The sequence below is a fragment of the Lepidochelys olivacea genome (genome assembly GCF_965140295.1).
Source record: "Lepidochelys olivacea isolate rLepOli2 genome assembly, chromosome: 15".
NCBI lineage: Eukaryota > Metazoa > Chordata > Testudines > Cheloniidae > Lepidochelys > Lepidochelys olivacea.
This window is the reverse complement of record NC_140425.1, coordinates 4,008,418-4,029,466: the sequence shown is the minus strand read 5'-3', so window position 1 is coordinate 4,029,466 and position 21,049 is coordinate 4,008,418. Positions and strand designations below refer to the sequence as shown.

The window sequence follows — 21,049 nt, the reverse complement described above, 5'->3', positions numbered from 1 at the left end:
ACACACTCAGGAAGAAGCAGAGTCTAGGTCTCCTTGACAGAACAGAACAGCATAACAGTGGATTCTCAGATAAAGAACAGGAAGAGATATGCCCCAGGGAACTAGTGATACTTACTCCTTGCACTGGCCAGGGTATAAAAACCAGGGTTCTGCAGGGAGACCTGGCACTGGAGCGATGTGGTCTATATGGTCTACTCATTTAAAGAAGCGTGTAGGTCCCATATAGCTCAAGAAACTAAGAACATAAGAATGGCCAGACTGGGTCAGACCAAAGGTCCATCCAGTACAGTATCCTGTCTGCCGACAGTGGCCAGTGCCAGGTGCCCCAGAGGGAGTGAACTTAACAGGTAATGATCTAGTGATCTCTCTCCTGCCATCCATCTCCACCCTCTGACAGACAGAGGCTAGGGACACCATTCCTTACCCATCCTGGCTAATAGCCATTAATGGACTTAACCTCCCTGAATTTATCCAGTTCTCTTATAAACTCTGTTATAGTCCTAGCCTTCACAACCTCCTCAGGCAAGGAGTTCCACAGGTTGACTGTGCGCTGAGTAAAGAAGAACTTCCTTTTATTTGTTTTAAACCTGCTACCCATTAATTTCATTTGGTGGCCCCCAGTTCTTATATTATGGGAACAAGTAAATAACTTTTCCTTATTCACTTTCTCCACACCACTCATGATTTTATAGACCTCTATCATATCCCCTCTTTTCCAAGCTGAAAAGTCCTAGCCTCTTTAATCTCTCCTCATATGGGATCAGTTCCAAACCCCTCATCATTTTAGTTGCCCTTTTCTGAACCTTTTCTAATGCCAGTGTATCTTTTTTGAGATGAGGGGACCACATCTGTACGGAGTATTCAAGATGTGGGCATACCATGGATTTATAGAAGGGCAATAAGATATTCTCTGTCTTATTCTCTATCCCTTTTTTTAATGATTCCTAACATCCAGTTTGCTTTTTTGACTGCCGTTGCACACTGCGTGGATGTCTTCAGAGAACTATCCATGATGACTCCAAGATCTTTCTCCTGATTACTTGTAGCTAAATTAGCCCCCATCATATTGTACGTGTAAGTGGGGTTATTTTTTCCCCAACATGCATTACTTTACATTTATCCACATTAAATTTCATTTGCCATTTTGTTGCCCAATCACTTAGTTTTGTGATATCTTCTTGCAGTTCCTCACAGTCTGTTTTGGTCTTAACTATTTTGAGCAGTTTAATATCGTCTACAAACTTTACCACCTCACTGTTTACCCCTTTCTCCAGATCATTTATGAATAAGTTGAATAGGACTGGTCCTAGGACTAACCCTTGGGGAACACCACTAGTTACCCCTCTCCATTCTGAAAATTGACCATTTATTCCTACCCTTTGTTCCCTGTCTTTTAACCAGTTCTCAATCCATGAAAGGATCTTCCCTCTTATTCCGTGACAACTTAATTTACGTAAGAGCCTTTGGTGAGGGACCTTGTCAAAGGCTTTCTGGAAATCTAAGTACACTATGTCCACTGGATCCCCCTTGTCCACATGTTTGTTGACCCCCTCAAAGAACTCTAAGAGATTAGTAAGACATGATCTCCCTTTTCAGAAACCATGTTGACTTTTGTGCAACAATTTATGTTCTTCTATGTGTCTGACAATTTTATTCTTTACTATTGTTTCAACTAATTTGCCTGGTACTGACACGTTAGACTTACTGGTCTGTAATTGCCAGGATCCCCTCTAGAGCCTTTCTTAAATATTGGCATTAGCTATCATTACATTAGCTATCTTCCAGTCACTGGGTACAGTAGCTGATTTAAAGGACAGGTTACAAACCAACCATAGTTAATAGTTCCGCAATTTCACATTTGAGTTCTTTCAGAGCTCTTGGGTGAATGCCATCTGGTCCCGGTGACTTGTTACTGTTAAGTTCCTCAATTAATTCCAAAACCACCTCTCGTGACACTTCAATCTGTGACAATTCCTCAGGATTTGTCACCTACAACATTTTGTTATTCCCTTTTGAGTTTTTGGCTACCTGTTCTTCAAACTCCTTTTTGGCTTTTCTTATTACATTTTTACATTTGAATTTGGCAGTGTTTATACTCCTTTCTATTTACCTCACTAGGATCTGACTTCCACTTTTTAAAAAATACCTTTTTATTTCTCACTGCTTCTTCTACATGGTTGTAGAGCCACGGTGGCTCTTTTTTAGTTCTTTTACTGTGTTTTTAAATTTGGGGTATACATTTAAGTTAAGCCTCTATTATGGTGTCTTTGAAAGTGACCATGCAGCTTGCAGGGATTTTACTCTAGTCACTAAAAAGAAAAGGAGTACTTGTGGCACCTTAGAGACTAACAAATTTATTTGAGCATAAGCTTTTGTGAGCTACAGCTCACTTCATCGGATGCATTCAGTGGAAAATACAGTGGGGAGATTTATATACATAGAGAACATGAAACAATGGGTGTTACCATACACACTGTAACCAGAGTGATCATTTAAAGTGAGCTATTACCAGCAGGAGAGCGGGGTGGGGGTGGGGGACACCTTTTGTAGTGATAATCTAGGTGGACCATTTCCAGCAGTTGACAAGAACATTTGAGGAACCGGGGGGGGGTGGGGGGGATAAACATGGGGAAATAGTTTTACTTTGTGTAATGATCCATCCACTCCCAGTCTCTATTCAAGCCTAAGTTAATTGTATCCAGTTTGCAAATTAATTCCAATTCAGCAGTCTCTCGCTGGAGTCTGTTTTTGAAGTTTTTTTGAAGAATTGCCACTTTTAGGTCTGTAATTAAGTGACCAGAGAGATTGAAGTGTTCTCCGACTGGTTTTTGAATGTTATAATTCTTGACATCTGATTTGTGTCCATTTATTCTTTTAAGCAGAGACTGTCCAGTTTGGCCAATGTACATGGCAGAGGGGCATATTCTTTTACGTAGAGACTCTAGTCACTGTACCTTTTAAATTTCTGTTTAACCTCCTCATTTTTGCATCGTTCCCCTTTCTGAAATTAAATGCCCCAGTGTTGGGCTGTGTGGCGTTCTTCCCACCACAGGGATGTTAAATATGCTAAGTCATTAGCCAATCAGCCTGATTTCTGGATCCCTAATGTCCAGATGCCCCAGCAACTCAACAGCAGGATCCACAGACCTTCCACCCGGTCCCACCTCCGGGCCTCCCAACAGCGGGATCCATAGCTTCCCCCGACCTCCTCACCTCTGTGCCTCCCGGTCATCCTTGGGCATGTAGTTAGCCAGACAGTCCAGGATAAAGATCTGGCCCCACTCAGTGCACTCATTCAGGGCCGTCAGCAGCTTGTTAATAGATTGAGGGTTCAGGTCCAGCAGGTTACTGCTTGGGTGAGACTCTGCTATTTCCGAAAGGGCTGCTACTGCATTAGCCACCACCTGAGAGAGGACAGGCAGGCCATTAACATCCATTTTGCATGTCTAACACCTTCCCATTCATAGTCACATACATGCAAGGAGGCAGTATTGCCCGGGAGATAGCGGATGGGGACCTGGGTGTCAGGAAATCTAGGTTCTATTTCTGGCTCTATCTAGGTTCTATTTCTGGAGAAGAAGAGAGGAAGACAGCATAGAGCAGTGAATGAAAGCCGAAAAGATCAATCACCATAGGGTTGGAATCCGAGATGAGGTCCTTCAGCGTGTCCAGGAAACCTTGGTCCTCCACAAGCTGAGCATTGATGTCATGAAGCTTTGCAACACAGACTGCGGCTGTCTTGCGCACATAGGGGTCCTCATCCTTCAGACACTTCCTCAGGGGCTCACAGAGATACTCCGTTATCTTATCCACCCGGATGCAGCCCATTGTCCGCACAGCCAGAGCCCGGATCAGAGGGTTGGGATCCTCACAGTCCTACAGGGTTAAAAAGGGAAGTTAGATTCCAGTCACTTCTTTGGGCCACAATTTTCAGGCTTGGGGGGCTGACACTCTTAGTACATATTTAGGAACCAAATGAAAGTGATCTGAATTCCAGTGGTGCCATGCATTGAGTGTTAAGATCAAGTCACCCTTAGGTGCTTCAATATGGATTTAGGACTTCAGGAACATGAGTTTGACAGCCTGGGCCACATTGCAGATATTAACCCCTTAATGCTAGCTGTCTGGATGTTGACATTTCTCATTTAGATACCTATTAGGTGTCACTTGAATGCCAACTCTGCCAAGTGCTTACATCCCTTCTGCAAAAGCCATCCAGTGTAACCCTTTTCTTCACCTGTAAGTCACCCCTACACAAAGGGTATTCGGCTTCCAGCATGAACTAGAACTAGCAAATCCAAAACCATTTAAAATTCTGCTTTGGCAGCATCTTTGCTCCCAACACATTCTCATTCTGCAGCTGCAGACTCCTACAGCAAGAACATGAAGACCTTCTCAGCTGCAGCCATCCTTACTGGTGAACTCTGCTGATGGTCCAGGACAGACATTAGCCATGGGAGGCTCGTGGAGGGGACAGAACTTCCTCCATTTAGGAGAGGATAACAGAAGTACAACTGCCATGGAAGTATTTCTTCTGAGCTAAAATAAAGGCCAAGTTTAGTTTCTTCATCCAGTGCTCAAGCCCCAGGGAATCACAGCTGATTTACCCAAGACCAGAGGGGTAAGGCTGAGAAACCCAACCTGCGCCCACTTCTTTGGAGCTGGTTAAGTGGCAATTTAGTCTGCAGGCTTTCCATGCCCCATACTGGTTTCCCATCAAATGCAGTGTGTAGGAATGATGTGAGGGGAACACTCAATGAACATGGAGACTGAACTCCCACTCATAGGGAGATCCTGCCAGGTCAGGATTAAGTTCTTAGGTGGAGTAGTGAAAAGGGAAGCCCAGGACTGAAGGAATACGGTGCACAAGTAAGGGTGGACTGGGCGATGGGTGTCCCGTTTCCTCCTCCCCTAGAAGAGCAATACTAAGCTCATTGAGGAGGAGGAGTGGAAGTTCAGTCAGGGTCTTTGCTAAATGATTTAGGTTCTGGATACACATGGCAAACCAAGCTTGAGCCCTCCACAACACGGGTATACATTGCCACCGTAAGCAGCACTCCCATCTCACCTTTACGAAGGTGTTGACAGCCATAATGGCCATGTCTGGCTGGCTCTTGGCATAATTCATCAGGTACAGGTAGACCAGCTTCTTCAGCTCTAGGTTATCGGTCTGCATACAGTTCACCACATCTGGGAAGAGTGCACTGAAACACAGAGTGTCAGCATAAACTATCCCACTGCGACTCAGACAAGGGAAGGCGAGAGTTAGCTGAGGCATGTTCAACTTTTATTTCTATAATCAGAGGCATGCATGTACCCAGTCACATATCACCTTCTCTGGCCTTCCCAGCTGCCACAGTATTTCCAAAACCTTTTCTGTACCTAAGTGTGAGACTCCATTGATTTCTCTGAAGGAGCTATTCCAACATCTGGATTTCTTCATGGATCTCCACAAACATAAGTTCAACAAAGCAGTCCCTAACGGATAAAGTGTGGGGTCATCTTCCGCACTCCAGAATGCTCTACCCTGGAATTTTGGTTGCAAAGTTGGTTTTCCAATTACTTGAAAGCTGATCCAGTCTTAATAGACCTTCACTAAATTAAAAAGAAAAGGAGTACCTGTGGCACCTTAGAGACTAACCAATTTATTTGAGCATGAGCTTTCGTGAGCTACAGCTCACCTCATCGGATGCATAAAGTGGAAAGTGTAGAAGATCTTTTTATACACACAAAGCATGAAAAAATACCTCCCCCGCCCCACTCACCTGCTGGTAATAGCTTATCTAAAGTGACCACTCTCCTTACAATGTGTATGATAATCAAGGTGGGCCATTTCCAGCACAAATCCAGGGTTTAACAAGAACGTCTGGGGGGTAGGAAAAAACAAGGGGAAATAGGTTACCAGCAGGAGAGTGGGGTGGGGAGAGGTATTTTTTCATGCTCTGTGTATATAAAAAGATCTTCTACACTTTCCACTTTATGCATCCGATGAAGTGAGCTGTAGCTCACGAAAGCTTATGCTGAAATAAATTGGTTAGTCTCTAAGGTGCCACAAGTACTCCTTTTCTTTTTGCGAATACAGACTAACACGGCTGTTACTCTGAACACTAAATTAAAGAAACCTACATCAATTTTACGTAAGATAGCCAAGGAAACTCGTTATTAGTGGCTTTTGGAATCTCCCTCAGATCATCTTCAGACAGCTACACAGCTCTGTAGCACATACAGAAGAGAGTAGATATCAAATACATACTTTGTCCTCTATTTAAAGCCAAACTCCTTGTTCGACCTCTGTGCTTTCTCTACTAGGCTCCAGGCTAACTGCTTAGCAGCTATTCCCTTTAGAGACTTGTTCATTGGCAGTCTCCCTTTTTAAAGTATTTGTTGTTTCATTCTGGGACTTTGTCCTCACTTTTATATTCAGTAGCCATTTCCCCTTCTTTTACCCCCCTTCCCCTAAAAATTTGTTTGATGTTCTGAAATAAAAGAAATCCAGAAAACCATTTATCAGTAACTCCAGCAATTAGAATAAGTCTACACTATGAAACTGACCAGGTTAAATCTGCGTTGTGGACTATGGCCTGGTCTACAGTAAACAGTTATTTTGGAATTAGCAGAGTTAATTCAAAATAAAACGGATTCTGTCCACACGACCAAACTGTTTTTTTCAATGTAAAGGGCTCTTTAATCCGATTTTTGTACTCCACCTCGGCAAGTGGAGTAGTGCTAAAATCAAGATCGCAGTTTCGGGTTAAAGGTACTGGGGACGCAATTCGACATTATTGGTCTCCGGGAGCTATCCCAGAATGCTCCCTTGTGACCGCTCTGGACAACACTCAACTCCGATGCACTAGCCAGGTAGGCAGTAAAAGCCCCGGGAATTTAAATTTCCTGTTTGGTCACCATCAGCACAGTCCACCATCACAGGTGACCGTGCAGAGTCCACCATCGCAGGCGACCACGCAGTCCCGGATTTGCAGACTAGCTCCAGCATGGTCCGAACGGGAGGTACTGGATCTCATCGCACGCTGGGGAGATGAATCTGTTATGGCAGAACTATGTTCCAAAAAAAGAAACGCGAATACGTACGCTAAAGTCTCCAGGGCCATGATGGAAAGAGCCTACTCCAGGGACACAGAATGGTGTTGTACAAAAATCAAGGAGCTCAGGCAAGCGTACCAAAAAGCCAGGGAGGCGAACGGGCGCTCTGGGTTACAGCCCCATACATGCCGCTTCTACCATGAGCTGCATGCAATTATGGGGGGTGACGCCACTACTACCCCACCACTGTCCGTGGACACCTGCAAGGGGGGAGTTGCACGGAGCGAGGAGGATGAGTTATTGGAGGACACGGAGGAGGAGGAGGACGACGATGACAGTGCACAGGCGGCAAGTGGGGAATCTGTTTTCCCCCCTAGCCAGGAACTATTCTTAACGCTGGAGCCAACAGCCTCCCCCACTCCCAAGGCGGGCTCCCGGACCATGAGCCTGGAGAAGGCACTTCTGGTGAGTGAGAGCCTGATCGGAGCCACACAGTGGGGAGTGGGGGAAAACCCAGCCACGCTGGGCTGTTAGTGTTTAGTTTAAAGAGCTCCATCCCTGTTCAGAGCCTCATCACAGCCATGTGGTGGGTGCGGGGGCAGGGGGTGTTGTATGAAGCGATCATCCCAGAGAGCCTGCATGCCCTCCTTTTATATGGCAAATCCACCAGGCTTTGCTTGCTATGGGAAATGGGGCTTGGCAGTTTGAAATCATTGAAATGAATGCGGAAGAAGCAGAACCCCGCATGCCCCTAGGGCTTAGCATGGCTGCCTGCAAGCTGAATTCTGTTGCCCGGCCGCGTGTGGTGGCTTACTCACACCAAAGTGGCAGGCACTTCAGTATAAGAGGCAAGATGCGACCTTGTACAGAAAGAACATGTGCTGCGTACTGTGAATTGCCTGTTTCACTGAGAAAGAGTGTCCCCTTTGCTCTCTAAAATGTATCTTTTAAAATACGACCCTCCCTCTTTCTCCTCCCACAGGTGCAGATGTTTCAACGCGGCCCCATCTACTCCTTCCCAGAGGCTGGTCCAGATTAGAAGGCGGAAAAAATGAACTCGGGACGACATGTTCCTCGAGCTCATGAAGTCCTCGCGCACTGATAGGGCCCAGCTGAATGCATGGAGACAAACAATTGCGGAGTCCCGTAAAGCGTTACATGAACACGAAGAGAGGAGGGACGCGTGCGATGAGAGCAGGCAGGATGCTGTGGTCAAGCTCATGGGGGAGCAAACTGACATGCTCCACTGTATGGTGGATCTAATGCGGGAAAGGCAGCAAGACCACAGACCACCACTGCAGCCCCTGTATGACCGCCCTCCCTCCTCCCCAAGTTCCCTAGCCTCCTCACCCAGGTGCCCAAGAACACGGGCGGGGAGGTTACGGGGACCCTCACACTCAACCCCAGAGGGCTGCACAAGCAGCAGAAATCTGGAATATCCGAAATTTTGATTTGGTTTCTGGACTTGTTCTTCCCTCCTCCTCCATTTCCCTAACCCAATACCCCCGCTCCTCCCGATCTACCTTCTGATTTCTCTCAATGTGTTGTGCAACAAATAATAAAGAATGGTTTTAAGCAATTGTGACTTTAGTTCCTTTCATACATACATATAGAGAGTGGGTAACTTCAAGAGAAAAACTGTCACACCGTACCCTGGCCAGTCATGAAACCAGCTTTCAAAGCTTCTCTGAGGCGCAGCACGCCCTGCTGCGCTCTTCTAATAGCCCTGTTGTCTGGCTGTGTGAAATTGGTTGCCAAGTGAGTTGTTTCAACCTCCCACCCCGCCGTAAACGTCTCCCCCTTACTCTCACAGATATTGTGGAGCACACAACAAGCAGCAATTATAATTGGAATATTGGTTATGCTGAGATATAACCTAGTCAGTAAACTGCGCCAGTGTGCTTTCAAATGTCCAAAAGCGCATTCTACCACCATTCTGCACTTGCTCAGCCTATAGTTGAACTGCTCCTTACTACTGTCCAGGGGGCCTGTGTATGGCTTCATGAGCCATGGCATTAAGGGGTAGGCTGGGTCCCCAAGGATAACTATAGGCATTTCAACATCCCCAACAGTAATTTTCTGGTCTGGGAAGTAAGTCCCTTCCTGCAGCTGTTCAAACAGACCAGAGTTCCGGAAGATGCGATCATGCGCCTTTCCCGGCCATCCCACGTTGAGGTCGGTGAAACATCCCTTGTGATCCACCAGTGCTTGCAGCACCACTGAAAAGTACCCCTTTCAGTTTATGTGCTGGCCGCCCCGCTGTTCCGGGGCCAAGATAGGGATATGCGTTCCGTCTATTGCCCCGCTGCAGTTAGGGAACCCCAGCGCATTAAAACCATTCACAATGATCTGCACATTTCCCAAAGTCACTACCCTTGATAGCAGCTGGTCAATGACTGCATTGGCTACTTGCATCACAGCAGCCCCCACAGTAGATTTGCCCACTCCAAACTGATTCCTGACTGACTGGGCGTTGCAAGTTTCCACAGAGCTATGGCCACTTACTTCTCAACTGTGAGAGCTGCTCTCGTTTTGGTGTCTTTGCGCTTCAGGCCAGGGGACAGCAAGTCAAAGTTCCATGAAAGTGGCCCTACGTATACAAGAGTTTCGCAGCCACTGGAAATCATCCCATACCTGCAACACTATGCTGTCCCACCAGTCTGTGCTTGTTTCCCAGGCCCAGAATCGGCGTTCCACAGCATGAACCTGGCCCAATGCCACCATGATCTCCCAATCGCCACATGCCGTGCTTCTAGGAACGTCTGTGTCCATGTCCTCATCAGTATAGTAATCGCGCTGTCGTCGCTTCCTCGCCCGGTTTTGCAGGTACTGCACACACTGCTGGATAATGTGTGAGGTATTTACAATGGTCAAAACTGCAGCAGAGATCTGAGCGGGCTCCTTGCTTGCCACGCTATGGCGCCTGCATGGGTAATCCTGGAAAATGGACGCGAAACGTAGAAGAGCAGAGTGGCAGCGGAAGAGGTGCTGTTCAGTTCACGATAGCCGAAAAAAGGCAGGAAATGGTTGTCTTCTGTGGCTTTCACGGCGGCGGGAGCCCAGGACAGACAACATGGAGAAGCTCGGTAGCGCGGCAAGAGCAGGAGAGCAGAGCTGGCAGCAGAAGCTGTGCTGCTCAGTTCACGATGACCGAGCAGAGTTGGCAGTGGAAGCAGTCAATGAGGAAGAGAAAGAGTAGATACTTATAGGAATTACATAGAAAGACGAGAGGAAATGCGAGGTGGATTCATATTATCAGGAGAGAAGCAGTGCACCGTACTGCACCATCTGCTGAAAGCAGCATGGCGTCTGCATGCCAAAAAGGCACGAAACGATTGTCTGCCGTAGCTTTCATGGAGGGAGGAGCGACTGACGACACACACCCAGGAACACCCGCGAGAATGTTTCTGCCCCATCATGCACTGGGAGCTTAACCCACAATTCCACTGGGCGGCAGGGACTGTGGGATAGCTACCCACAGTGCACCGCTCTGACATTCAATGCTAGCCTCAGTACTGAGGACACACACCGCCGAATTCACGCGCTTTAGTGGGGACACACAAGACCCAATGTATAAAATCACTTCCAAAAATTCAAATAGAATAATTTTGAAATAATTTTGTACTGTAGACATAACCATGGTTCTTTTAAAAACTGTATGCGACTCCGGGTAAGTGCGGAGACTTGCTTTTCCTCCACCTGCAGCCATGTTGAGCAACCATGCTTCAACACAGCCAATTTCATAGTGAAGAGTAAATTCTTTTAAGAGCTAAACTCTATGAGCTGAACAAAGTACCTGCACCACAAGTAATCATCCAATGGCTGTTCAGACATGACAGGACGCTCAGTCAAAAAGATTGTATAGTCACAGCTTTCCACAGTGTTGAAGGGAAACTTCATTGCATCAAAGACAGAACAGAAAAAGCGAGACAGCAGACACTTCCCTTTACACAGTACCCTTCTTATCAGGAACACAGTTTCACAAGGACAGCACTGAATTCCAGAGCTGTAACAGTTTCCTAGCAGAGTGCAGCCAGAAAAGAAGTCTATTTTTCTAAATCACAGGGCTGATCCTAGTGAATGAGTTAAAATATTCTAGAGCTGCAGTATGCAAGGTAAGTTGTATGGAGTAATAGCCCTGTGTAAGAGCCCATTGACAGCATCAGAGCTGGAAGAATGGACACAAACTCAGCTTTTGCTATTGCTGCAGCAGAGCCCAGATCCACTTGATTGTTAGTGAGTCTTCCCTTGCAACGATGTTACATCTAAAAAAGCTTGTTAGGCCACCAAGTCTATAGCAGAATGAGGCTAGAACAATTCAGGATTGAATCTGGGCAGAGTTTAGAAAAAAAAAAGACTCAGACACCTAACTCTCTCAAAAACCTGTCTACTTGGCCAGTTCTCTCATTGTTTTAAGCTAACATGCATACCCCAGCAAATCCATTGAATGCATTGTCCTGGGGATGGGGGTTCCATGCCCACCACTCCCAAGAGGAGGAGACGGGTGGTGGTGGCCGGGGACTCCCTCCTAAGGGAGACGTCTATCTGCCGACCAGACCGGGAGACTCGAGAAGTGTGCTGCTTGCCTGGAGTTAGAATCCAGGATGTAATGGACTGTTTGCTGAGACTGATCAAGACCTCGGACCTCTACCCCTTCCTCCTTCTCCACGTGGGCACCAATGATACTGCCAAGAATGACCTTGAGTGTATCACTGCAGACTATGTGGCTCTGGGAAGAAGGATAAAGGAGTTTGAGGCACAAGTCATGTTCTCGTCCATACTCCCTGTTGACGGTCCCTACCTGGGCCTTTTCCTTCAAATTGTGGAGGTGAAGGCGTGGTTACATAGGTGGTGTTGGAGAGAGCGCTTTGGATTTTTCGACCATGAGAGGTTGTTCCGGGAAGAAGGATTGCTAGGAATAGATGTAAGAGCATCTTCAAAGTGGATAGAAAGCTGGCTAGATTGTTGGGCTCAATGGGTAGTGATCAATGGCTCCACGTCTAGTTGGCAGCTGCTATCAAGCAGAGTGCTCCAGGGGTCGGTCCTGGGGCTGGTTTTGTTCAACATCTTTATTAATGATCTGGATGATGGGGTTAATTGCACCCTCAGTAAGTTCGCTGATGACACTAAGCTGGGGGGAGAGGTAGATAAGCTAGAGGGTAGGGATAGGGTCCAGAGTGACCTAGACACATTGGAGGATTGGGACAAAAGAAATCTGATGAGATTCAAGAAGTACAAGTGCAGAGTTCTGCACTTAGGAAGGAAGAATCCCATGCACCGCTACAAGCTGGGAATCGACTGGCTAAGCAGCAGTTCTTCAGAAAAGGACCTGGGGATTACAGTGGACAAGAAGCTGAATATGAGTCAGCAGTGTGCCCTTGTTGCCAAGAAGGCCAATGGCACATTGGGCTGTATTAGCAGCATTGCCAGCAGATCGAGGGAAGTGATTATTTCCCTCTATTCGGCACTGGTGAGGCCACATCTGGAGTACTACGTCCAGTTTTGGTCCCCCCCACTACTGAAGGGATGTGGACAAATTGGAAAGAGTCCGGCAGAGGGCAACGAAAATGATTAGGGGGCTGGGGCACATGACTTATGAGGAGAGGCTGAGGGAACTGGGCTTGTTTAGTCTGCAGAAGAGAAGAGTGAGGGGGGATTTGATAGCAGCCTTCAGTTACCTGAAGGGGGGTTCCAAAGAGGCTGGAGCTCGGCTGTTCCCAGTGGTGGCAGATGACAAAACAAGCAGCAAAATGGTCTCAAGTTGCAGTGGGGGAGGTCTAGGTTGGATATTAGGAAACACTATTTCACTAGGAGGGTGGTGAAGCACTGCAATGGGTTACCTAGGGAGGTGGTGGCATCTTCATCCTTAGAGATTTTTAAGGCCCGGCTTGACAAAGCCCTGGCTGGGATGGTTTATTTGGGGTTGGTCCTGTTTTGAGCGGGGGATGGACTAGATGACCTCCTGAGGTCTCTTCCAACCCTATGCTTCTATGATTCTAATAACAATACGATGCAATATGCGGGGGTGGGTGCAGGGGTGAAAGTAAGTTAGAGGACTTATCGGTACGCAGGAGTCCTGAGCAGAGGGCGTGGCCGTAACCGGAAGCAGCAGGGCCTTAAATCCCTGGGCCCTTTAAATCTTGATTTAAAGGGCCAGGGCTCCAGTTGCAGTAGTGGTGGCTAGGAGCCCGGGGCCCTTCAAATCACCCCCGAGCTGCCAGCTGCAGAGGAGGCTGGGAGCCGTGGGGCTCGGGGGCAATTTAAAGGGCCCAGGCTCCAGCTGCCGCTACCACAGTGGAGCCCCGGCGCCACTACTCCAGGGCTTTAAATTGCCGTCTGGGAAAGCTGGGCCTGGTATGTCGCACCAGCCCTTACTGGTACGCCGTACCAGGGCATACCGGCTTACGTTCACCTCTGGGTGGGTGTTACATCAAGGATCAGTCAAGGGGGAACACATACATATGGAATATAGCAGTGATTAATTATCTGCCAGACAGTAAATATTTACTGTGTTTAAAGCCTCTCTTAAATCGCGGTCATGCTGTCCATTGATGGGAATGGACCCTGAAGCTACCATTGTCCTGATACTTCCCAGCCATTTGATGAGGCGCAACAGAGCTGTTAGAAAGCAGAACCCTTCACGAGCATGGGAAAAGGATCTTCAAAGTGCTCAAACATTAAATATTTTTCTTCAGTTGACTTAATCTCTATTAACACTTGACGAAGTTCCAGAATCTATGACTTTGAGGCTCCCAGCCTTCCCCTGAACTCAAATGGATTCTGCTTGAAACCCTACTCTGCATGTGTGTGTCAAGGTTGCTTCCCTTCTGAGGGATCAGTCATTACTTATCTCATACCTCACAGAAACTTCACTCTGGTTAGATGTACGGATCAGACTCTGGCTACAGACACCTGCTCCCTATGCGCCTCACCTTACTTCACACAGACACATCCTTTGCCCCCCTTTCTGTATTTTGTGCCTTCTATCATTGTGCTCCCCCATGCCAGGAACCCTCCATCCTATCCGTACATCCTGCTCCTCCAGATCCACCCTCCTCACTCTCCTAGACTGTCCTCCTGGGTCTTGCACTGACCTATCTTGTTTTACTTTGGGAGCTCTTCATGGCACAGAACAGGTCTATGGGAAGTGCCATGTAAACTAATGGTGCTTGGAGCCCTGACCTGTGTCCTGACCCTTGGGTTCTAGTCACAGCTCTGCTACTGACTCAGTGTGCAAGACTAGACAAGTCACTTAAACATTCTGTGCCTGTTTCCCACATCTGTAAAATGGGAACAGAATTTTAGCCACCTTCGTAAAGCACAGATTTAATAATGAAGGCTGTTAGGCAGTTGTACAGTTACTAGCTAAACCTAGAAGTTGATCTCTCTCAATCTTGAATGCATCCTTTTTAAAAGGTGCATATGGATGTGCGAGAGACTAGGGTCACCACTCTGAATAGAGGAAGGGGCAGAAGCACCATTTGGGGTAAGCACCATAGGGAGGCAGGCCATATTTCTTTAACACAACTACCTGATGGGGTAAAAGGGAGAGGAAAACGGAAGAGCTCAGCTTAATATTTTATTCTTGGATCATCATAACAAGATCTATGAAACAAAGATATCTGTCCTCTGCCAAAAGAGGCTTGTTTGCTTCCCCCCCCCCCCCCCAACAGGTGGAATTTAAGAAAGCAGCAATAATTTCTATAAACTTATCTGGAAACCAGCCCAGTCCTCCGTTAGCTAGACTACTACTAAAAACAAGTTTCAGAATAGCAGCCGTGTTAGTCTGTATCTGCAAAGAGAAAAGGAGGACTTGTGGCACCTTAGAGACTAACATTTATTTGAGCATAAGCTTTCGTGAGCTACAGCTCAGAATGCATCCGATGAAGTGAGCTGTAGCTCACGAAAGCTCATGCTCAAATAAATTGGTTAGTCTCTAAGGTGCCACAAGTCCTCCTTTTCTCTTTACTAAAAAGAAGTCAAGCTTGCCGGCTGATAGGCTACTTGACCTGAATATAACATTCATCTTTCAGAGCAGAGGCTGCAGTGACAGGCAAACTCTCACCCAGCTCTCACACAAGACAAAAGGGTAGCTGACATACAGACCAACCCACAGAGCCAAAAGGAGCCTTCTGTCATGGAAATGGAGGCAGATCTCAAGAAGCCATAGGCTCCATTATGCAACATTTGGTCTCGATCCAAGGAGCTTTGTTGTTGGGACCTGTAGTTTACATGGGCTGCTATAATCTACTAGTTTAACACGCATTAGGTGCAGCTCTCTGGTTCTGGGCACACTGCCAGTGCATCCCTGCAGCTGGGTATAGTTTGGGCACTCCCAATCCTACAGCAATAGATGGCATCCCAAAAGCATCTCCACCCTGTGCATGGCAGCGCACCTGACATCTTTGCCAACGGTCATGGATGCGATCACCTTCTTCACTGCCTCTTTCTTCTTCTCCTTCTTGTCGCTGTTCAACTCTGCCTTCAACTCAAAGATCTCCCCTGGAGAAGAGGGCGAAAGAAATTCAGGAGTTAACATTCCCTGCCCTGGACAGATTGGGGCAAGCAGCAGGTTTTGGTAGAAAGGTACAGTCAGCTACTTAGATGAATGCTCCATTTCAATTACCCACAGGAATTAAAAGCAATTGCTTGCCTGTTTCTATTAAATGAAGGCAAATAGCTCTCTTCGACCCAGGCTGGCAAGGGAGCCCAGTCAGTAGAGTAACATCTCAAGATGCCACATTAGGTAATGGTCTTAGCCAGGAACACATCCATAGCCAAGCTACTCTCTCCCATCAGGTACTCTACACCGCCTGGGCCAACAAGAGTTTACAATAACTTGGCAGAAAGCAGACGGGCCCACTGGAGTGGGAACACAATGCACTAACCAGCTCATGGGATGAGAGTTTAAGGTTTGGGCTCGATAGCTGCCCAGTCTGGGACTGCCTCAGAATCTGTGCGCTCAGAGAGAGCACAGCTTGCATTTGCCAGTTCCCTATTGGCTAGCTCAGAATCAATGTCAATGGGATCCAAAAGGAGAGGCACCTAGCTGGAAGCAAAATCAACACAAAGGAGGAAGGAGTAGAGGGGGGAATATAACAAGATCCTGTTGCAGTTGAAGCGAGACAAATTCAGACTGGAAACAAGGTACACATTTTTAACAGAGAGGGTAATCAACCTGTTGGGAACACTGGGGCATGGCCACTAGGTAACTCGAGGGGATGGAAGACCACAAGTGTCGATGAAGCCCCCTCACACTAGGCCCCGGTGTCCTTGCCCCCCCCCCCCCCGCCTGGAGGCACTCGCAGCAGCTCTGCGTGCTAGGCCCAAGTGTCCTTGGCCCCCCCGCCTGGAGGCACACACAGCAGTTATGCTGAGAATCTGCAACAGTATGTTGCAGAGTCAGACTGCCTGAAACTAAGCAAGGCCAAACAGGGGAGATATGGAAGAACAATGCTGAATAAAGCAGCTTTATGTATAGTTTAACAAATGATACAGAGAATCAGGGAACTAGCTGGGAACTGGATTGGCTGGCTATATGGATACTTGGAGCAGCTTGCTATTGGATAAGTATGCTGGGAAAAAGGATGTATAAAAGCCTGTGTAACTTCCTGCTCTGTTGTGCAGGATTTGAGATTTTATTCTCCCTGTACCTTTTTGCAGCTGCAAATAAACTTTTCTGCTTCTCCACCCCGTTGTGATTATTGGGTGTAGCACACCGGGTAACGAACCACTCAAGCTGTTGTTCAGCCTCTCGGCACTGGGTGCCGGCAACAGCTTTTGGCGTCCCTGGGTGGGCTCGAGGCTGCAATTTAGCCTTGCCCGGACCCCTCCTGGAGGTCGAGGATTGCGGCGAGAACCGACGCCCAGCGCGCACCGGTGAGTTCATCGGGGGCCTCGGAGGAGACGCAATTTGATCGACCCCAGAGGGCACAACGGTGCAACGCACTCATATAGTGGAGAAGCTGTTGTGGACAGCGGTGAAGAACCGGTCCCTTAGACGTGAGGGAGGAGCAGCTACAGGACGGCGGTGAAGAACCGGTCCCTTGGATATCCGGATTATATGCTCTGTTGGAACCTGGGGACGCCCAGAGTTACCCTGTAGGTATGGGACAGGGACAGAGCTCAGAGGTTAGGGCACGGTGTACGCCCCTAGAGTGCATTCTAGCAAACTGGAAGGTATTTGGTGCGGATCCGATGACTAAGAGCCAATTAAAACGATTCTGTACAGTTGACTGGCCTCAATATCAACTAGAGGACCAGGAGTGGTGGCCACCAGGAGGGTCATGGGTGCCGGCAACAAACCCTTGGAACAATTTACCAAAGGTTGTGGTGGATTCTCTATCACTGTCAATTTTTAAATCAAGTTTAGACTTTTGTTTTTAAAGATCTGCTAAACCAGGAATTATTGTGGCGCTGTTCTCTGGCCTGCATTATACAGGAGGTGAGACTAGATTATCACAATGATCCTTTCTGGCCCTCCAATCTATGAATCAGGCCTGGCACTTCTTCTACAAAGAGAGGATCTGCAAGGGGGAACTTGGCAATAGCCAATGGGTAGCTCTTCACTGACCTTCCCCTTCAGCTCACTGAAATACACAACACACAGTAACTCTTTGATCGGTGTTGTTTTGTGTATCCAGAAATGGGAACTGCCAGCACTTTCAGAAGGGAATTGAAAAGGTGTTGAAATTTCACTGTGGCTTCTACAAATCTGTGTGTTTCTTTAGCACCAACTATCTAGGGATCTCAAAGCACATTAGGGAATTAAGCATCAACATCTTTGTGCAAGAGATATTATCCCAGTTATTCAGAAATGGAAACAGAGGTGAGCAGATAAAAATCTAACTGCACGATGGCTACAAACCAGGCAAGGCATGAAAAATCCATTCACCAGTCGAAAGAATCTATGAACAGATGAGGGCTGGTAGGGGAAAGCACTATGCCATCAATTATTGCAGAATTCAAGTTCTCATTATAATAAAAACATTTCTAGGGATCATGTTAAGAACACCTTCTGAACCTGACCTGTCACAGCACTGGCTGCCCGAGTCTGTCTGGCAGACAGCACTGTGGTGTGTATCCCAGAATCTCTCATATCCCAGCAACTATAGGAGGCTGGACTTTCTAACAAGGTGTTATCCCTGAGTGTCAATGCCCATCCAACCTATCCTCAGCTGAATTAGGTCATAGAATCGTAGAATATCAGGGTTGGAAGGGACCTCAAGAGGTCATCTAGTCCAACCCCCTGCTCAAAGCAGGCCTAATCCCCAATTTTTGCCCCAGATCCCTAAATGGCCCCCTCAAGGATTGAACTCACAACCCTGGGTTTAGCAGGCCAATGCTCAAACCACTGAGCTATCCCTCCCCCACAATTACTACTTGTCTGGTAAATTCTGCAAAGCTTGAACCCACTCTTCCTGAGTCAGCCCTAAGTCATAATTATGGCTAAGGCTTTTCTCCAGTAGCAGAAACACCCCCCACATGATCAGAGCACGCCAGTCCTACACAGACACCAAGCGTATTCTGAGAACACAGTCCCCAGACTAAGGCAGGAGATGGTTGCCAATGGTTTGCTGGGTGCCAGCTCACACTCTCCTCCACAGTTTTGAAGGAGTGGAGTTTCCAAGGCAACATGCTCGGTTCTTACATGGATAAGTGCAGTGGTCTGGCTAAGGTTGCTAGACCATTCATTTCTGATTAGCTGTCCATCTCTCATAGAGCCACACACTGGTACTAGCTGACAGGTGGCAAAAGTAGCAAGGATACAAGTCTATATTTTCCCACGCATCCAACCCAGCCTGACAGCACCATGTGCTCTTGGTCCTGTGGTATCTCTGCCAGCTCATTCTTCAGCAAAGAGTGACACGTTTTGCCAAACTCTATAGGATGGAAAGTGGGGACAGGGATTGGATTAGGCGTGTGGAAGAGGGCTCCAGTGGGGTGTGATCTAGAAAATTCATTGTGGCCCCACAGTCCATTGACTCAAAATTCAGAGTCAGAGGACACGGACACACCATTGTCCCCACACCTCCACCGTCACCAAACGGTGCAGTCATATGCACTAGATACGAACATATGCACAGCAACAGAAAGAATATGCTGTTGTCACAGCAATGATGTGACAGGGTAGAGGGCTGTTTTGTTGCCATCAATGTTTTGCTGGGATCACAGCTAACCTCCCAAGCCCTCTTTTTAACTCAACCTTCCCCCCTTTCACTGACAAGGGGTAACTACAGCCTCTGGTGGAGGGGACTGAACAGCAAGACACTATGACTCCACTCATTTACATTATTTCCTTGGTTTGGCAGATACTTAAATTTAGCACCCCGAGAGCCACCTGCACTGCTGCTTCAGTGGTTAGCGAAGGTTTCAGGCCTATTGGGATTTTCCGCCAAACCATTTTAACAAGTGCATTAAAGAAACAGGCCACCTGCAAGGGCCAGTCTGACAGCTGCACTGATGGGTGTCACTAAGCTGCAAAAGCTGATAAAACAGTTAAAAGGCTTGTCTTGGTTCACTGCCAGGCCAATGAGTCTGAGTGACAAACTGTTTTTGCCACCCAGCAGCCTGGGAGCTAGAATATTATCTGGAATCCATCAGGGGTTTGGAAGCCTGAATGATGGGTAATTTTGTCTGCAACTAATGAGCAAGTTACCAACCCCACCTGCATGCACAGTGCTCCTTCGCCTGTTCACAAAATGGAGATCCTGCAGCTCTCGCTCAAAGGATGGGAGAGAACTGCACATATGCTAGTCATCTAGCTTAGCACACTGCATGCAAGCAGGAACAGAGTTATTAAAAGCTTTTAACCATTAACTAGTTTCTTTCCCCCATTTCATACTACACAGTTCCTGTTACTAAAAATTCCTTCTGTGTCAATCTTCAGCTGTCTTTAGGATGGCAAAGAATGCTAAAGTGGGGTGTGGGCAATTGCTAATTATCAGGATTTTGGAGGTTCCCCAATTTGGGCACAGAGTCAGACCCACCCCTCATTGTGGAAGTGATCAGGACTTGTGCTAACAAGCCCATGCAGAGGCATCCTCCTCGGGAACAGCTGAGAGGGCAAGGAGAGATGTTCAGAAGCATGGGTAAAGCAGCCCGCGCATTCACCGTTACCTTTCTTTGTGGTGGTGAAGTACTTGGAGTCTGTCATTTTGGTCCCTGGTTTGTAGTGCGTCTCTGAGGAGAGAGAGAGAGAGAGAGACACATACACACAAAATGCTGACACTTGGATAACCCCCTTCCTTTTCTGCTGAACCAGCAACAGCAGAGGAAGCACTGGGAGGGAAAAAACAAGGGGAAAGAAACTCTGCTCTCCCTCAGGAAAAGCAATGAGGACTTGCACACGCAGGGACAGGGAGACACACACACGGCAGGGTGCCTAGGTACTCCTAACCCCCAGAGGAGGGTCAGTGAGGTAGGTCGCAGTGTATTCCCCCCACCAGCCAAAAGGGCAGTGAAGGAAAGCTAATGTGTCATTATCCCAGCTGGCTCATTTTGGTGGCTCTCCAGCTGGACTGGATGGTAATCACTGCTGCCTCCCTGGTTCAAATCCAATGTACCTCAATAGTGACCAAGCCTCAATACCAGCTTGCAGTTCTGCAGTGACTGGGCAGTGGTGATGGGGAGATGTCCACCACACAGTCCATCCCAACTGGTATTAACTGGCTCTTATCAAAAGCCTCAGAGGTCTGGACTGAAGAGATTCAACTCCCCCTCTCATCTCTAACATGATGATCCCCTCCCCCCAGTTGAGCGTGCGGGCACATCAGCGGGGCATTGTGGAGGGAAGTTTGTACTGCCTTTGCTTTGTTTATTCTGTGAACAAATAAGCATTTCTGCATCCAGTGCTGCCATGTCAGCACTTTTCATGAACAAAACACAACCTGGGGCTCTTAGACAAACTGCTGCATTGCAAAGCTTTATGGGGCACATTAGCCAAACCAGTCTCGGAGCAGAACGTGAAGGGGGGGGAGCAACAGTTTTGCTGGGGACTAACCAAAAG

General features: G+C 47.5%; 1 protein-coding gene across 4 annotated transcripts in view; it reads right to left on the bottom strand.

The window, feature by feature from the left end:
• AP1B1 (adaptor related protein complex 1 subunit beta 1) overlaps nt 1-21,049 on the bottom strand; it is a 78,102-nt gene that overhangs the window by 35,787 nt on the left and 21,266 nt on the right. For 3 of the 4 annotated variants that reach the window (XM_084648945.1, XM_084648942.1, XM_084648943.1), the window contains 5 exons: nt 20,161-20,223; nt 15,438-15,543; nt 5,069-5,204; nt 3,631-3,876; nt 3,214-3,404 (listed from right to left, as the gene is read on the bottom strand). In XM_084648945.1, coding sequence (XP_084505071.1) covers nt 3,214-3,404; nt 3,631-3,876; nt 5,069-5,204; nt 15,438-15,543; nt 20,161-20,197 — 716 coding nt within the window. In that variant the 5' untranslated portion in view covers nt 20,198-20,223. Of the gene's footprint in view, nt 1-3,213; nt 3,405-3,630; nt 3,877-5,068; nt 5,205-15,437; nt 15,544-20,160; nt 20,224-20,606; nt 20,629-21,049 lie in introns of those variants that run through there. The other variant, XM_084648944.1, reaches the window with a different exon arrangement.